Source organism: Silene latifolia, chromosome 1 (genome assembly GCF_048544455.1).
Source record: "Silene latifolia isolate original U9 population chromosome 1, ASM4854445v1, whole genome shotgun sequence".
NCBI lineage: Eukaryota > Viridiplantae > Streptophyta > Magnoliopsida > Caryophyllales > Caryophyllaceae > Silene > Silene latifolia.
Window position 1 is genome coordinate 11,129,645 of NC_133526.1, and position 3,695 is coordinate 11,133,339.

The 3,695-nt window shown below is 37.0% G+C and overlaps 1 protein-coding gene across 1 annotated transcript; it reads left to right on the forward strand.

The window, feature by feature from the left end:
* Positions 1-454: 454 nt before the first annotated feature.
* On the forward strand, positions 455-3,083 carry LOC141650822 (bidirectional sugar transporter SWEET9-like). The gene is made up of 5 exons (XM_074458693.1): positions 455-624; positions 1,011-1,224; positions 1,416-1,607; positions 1,778-1,897; positions 2,558-3,083. Exons 1-5 carry the CDS (start codon positions 533-535, stop codon positions 2,954-2,956), a joined length of 1,017 nt encoding a protein of 338 aa, XP_074314794.1. The 5' UTR covers positions 455-532; the 3' UTR covers positions 2,957-3,083.
* The last annotated feature ends 612 nt before the right edge of the window (positions 3,084-3,695 follow it).

A 3,695-nucleotide genomic window follows, 5' to 3' on the forward strand; every position in this document is an offset into this window, starting at 1 on the left:
TTAGTGAGGTAGGAAGCAAAGTACTACTTACACAACAAGAGAATCTAGCTAACAAGTATTGCTAAACAGCTCAACACTAATTTTTTTTAAAAGTTTAATTAAAAACTTGCTTAACATTAAACAAATTAATTGATTAATATAAATAACATTATACCTCGAGTAATATAATAGCATCATACAACCATCTTATATCTAACTGAGTTTAAGGCTTAAGCGTAATTTTTCTCAATGCACGCCATACAGTATAACTCGGATTCTTTAAAACAAAACTCGAAAACTTTATTATAAAGCTCGGATTCTACACCACCAGTTGTGCTACAACTGATTAATATTCTATTAACTGAATAATTAATTAGATAATTAAATTATTAAAACATTTATTTTGCTCAATGCACGCCATATGTGCTTTATGTTAGGCACTATATATACCATCCTTCCTCCACCTTTGCTTCTCACAAATAATTAGCTCTTCTCTTTAAAACAATCTTATAATTCTTCTTCTTTCCTTTCTCTAGTTCTTGAGCTTATTAAAATGGCACTTATCAATGTTTCTCATCATGAATTAATGTATATTTTTGGAATTCTTGGTAATATTGTTTCTCTTGGTGTCTTCTTATCACCTATGTAAGTCCATATTTCAATTCATTTCAATATCTTGCTCATTATAGAGAATAACTTGCCTTGAACACGATTCTGAAGTGTCATACACGACTATTTTTTGATAATCAGAGTTTTTATTTTAAACTGGAAACAAGATATTTTGTTATCCAATATGTAACATTGAAACACAAACACTTGTGTAAGACAGTTTTACACAAATTTATTGTAAAATGGGATAACTTAGTAACCACTTTTACAGTTTTACTCCGTATTAGGGTTTTGTTTTGATCTGTTTGACAACCATAATAGTGTAAAACCCTTACACATGACTTACTCATATACTACACATGCATTTCGAATTTAGATGGTGATTTTGTTATATAATAATTTGTTGGATGTATAAATAATAGGCCAACATTTTGGAGGATCTTCAAGAAGAAATCGACTGAAGGATTTCAAGCACTGCCGTATTCAGTAGCCCTTTTTAGTGCTACGCTCTTATTATACTACGCCATGCTAAAACCCGAAAATGCAACTCCAATCATCACTATTAATTCAGTTGGCTTCCTCATTGAAGCCTTTTACCTTGTTGTATTCCTCATCTATGCACCCAACAAGGCCAGGGTACGTCCACATTATCACAATATCAATTAATTACCGCGTTAGAATATTACGTGTGTTACATTTGTGGTGCTGGTACCAAAGATGTCTTAGTTTAATAGTTACGACGTAGGTCTGTATTTTGGAAAAATCCTTTTAATTTTTTTTTTCGACTGTAATAAATTGGTTGCGTAAAAGTGTTATATGTTATCCAGGTATACACGGCTAAGTTACTAGGGTTATTCAATGTCACATTTTTGGCATTGATCATACTTGGAACAATGGTCTTTGCTCATGGCAACGATGAGCATATTTTATTCTCAAAAGGTGGCGTACGCGAAGCAGCAGTGGGTTGGATATGCGCAGTCTTTTCCGTGTGTGTTTTCGCCGCACCCCTTAGCGTTATGGTACGTAATCTAATCAATACTACATCATAATTATCTTTGTAATACAATAACGTGCTACATGCAGTTATGGACCTTTTATTTCACGTGTTATATTTGTACAAATTTTGTCGTACCATTTATCGTCTTTAATTACCTAACGATAATTATCCCTTTCATAAAATGTGATGCAGAGAATGGTGATTCGAACCAAGAGTGTCGAGTACATGCCATTTTGGCTATCGTTTTCGCTCACATTATGCGCGGTTATGTGGTTTTTCTATGGTTTTCTCATTCAAGATTTTTACATTGCGGTAAGTAACAATTAGGGATGGCAATGGGTAGGGTCTGGGTAGGGTCCACCTAGATCCGGACCCGGACCCGAGATTTTCCCTTTGGACCCGTACCCGACCCAGACCCGCAAGGATCTAAAATTTGAGGACCCATACCATACTTGATAGCCGTCTCCATCTGACCGTCGCTGGCTGCCGTTAATGGTGGTTGTCGGTTGCCGCCTATTAGAGAGGTGGTTGTCAGTCGCGTATCAGTGCTGTGGTGGTGGTTTTATTGTGTCAGTGGTGGTATTGTCAGAAAAGTTTGGTTGGATTTTATCACTTTATGGGATGAGGGAAGAGAAAGAGACGTTAGTTGGGTTGTTACGGTCTGCCAGTATGAATTCAAAAAAGTTGTGATTTTAATTTTTTTTTTTAATAAAGGGCCTAAGGGTCGGGTATGGGTCTCATAACTTAGACCCGGACCCGAAATATTTTCTTAAGACCCATACCCATTGGGTCTGAAAAAGTAAGATACATACCCGACTCATTAGGGTCCGACCCTCAGGGTCTGGGTCGGGTCCCCGACCCACTGCCATCCCTAGTAACAATATTTCAGTAACTTTATTAAATACGCAATTATTTATATGCGCAATTATTGCAATTTAATACATTTAATCGGATTTGTTAATATATGGCCAGTTTCCAAATGTGCTTGGATTTCTCTTGGGAATTACTCAAATGATATTGTACATAGTTTACAAAGACTCGCCTAAGAAGAAATTAAATCCTCTCGTGATTAATGATTCCGACATCAAGCAACTTCAGGTTGAGCTAGCAATTGATGTTAAGAATGGAAAACTTGAGAAAATAAATCAAGAAATTGGTTTGGAAAATGATATTATTAAGCCAGAAGTTGTTGAGATCAATGTTCATGAGCTCGGCGTACAAGCAAGAGTTGATGGGGAAGTTAACAAGACCCATGAAAATATCATTTTTGGAACAAGGGACACGATAAGTATTATTAACGGAAATGACGTTATAACGATTGATGGAAACGTGAACGTTGGTGATATGTCACGTGGTGTATCCAATGTTTGATAGTGCATGTAATATAGCGTGCATCAACATATAAAATGTGAAATGCTAGGTGTTCGCGGTGATTTTAAGGAAAAAAAATTATAAGTAGTATTATTAATGGAAATGACGTTATGACGATTGATGGAAACGTGAACGTTGGTGATTTGTCACGTGGTGTATCCAATGTCTGATACTGCATGTAATATAGCGTTCATCAACATATAAAATGTGAAAAATTTGGTGTTCGCGGTGATGTTAAGGAAAAATAATTATAAAGTATTGTTAACGGAAATGACGTTATGACGATTGATGAAAACGTGAACGTTGGTGATTTGTCACGTGGTATATCCGATGTTTGATAGTGTTTGATAGAAGGGGAATAGAAGCTGTTGTCTTTTATTGATTGGCATGAGTCTATTTATAATACATGTAGGTGATAACCTAATAATTTGTTACCAAAACAACCTATTAGAATTAAGGAGCAAATCACTCTGATGGGGCATATTCTGCACCGTTGACCAAGTCAACACACTGAGCAAGGTCAGAGACATCCACATCAATGTCAACATATCAGACAGCCTAGCCGATGCTATCCATCGGCCTGTCACCTGGGTCTCGGCCTGGCAACTGATCAGCCGGGACACATATCCGCGTACTCATATCCAAGACCCGTCGGCCGGCCTGCCATAGGTCCATCGGCCGAGGGTAGAACGGTCTTTCCACCTACTAGCCACTTGGCCACTTGGCCACTACGTGACAA

Excerpts from the sequence above, each read along its gene's own strand:
- LOC141650822 (XM_074458693.1), top strand. The coding sequence starts at position 533 with ATGGCACTTATCAATGTTTCTCATCATGAATTAATGTATATTTTTGGA. Across the intron at positions 1,225-1,415 it reads ATGCACCCAACAAGGCCAGG|GTATACACGGCTAAGTTACT; the intron begins GTACGTCCACAT and ends TATGTTATCCAG. Across the intron at positions 1,608-1,777 it reads CCGCACCCCTTAGCGTTATG|AGAATGGTGATTCGAACCAA; the intron begins GTACGTAATCTA and ends AATGTGATGCAG.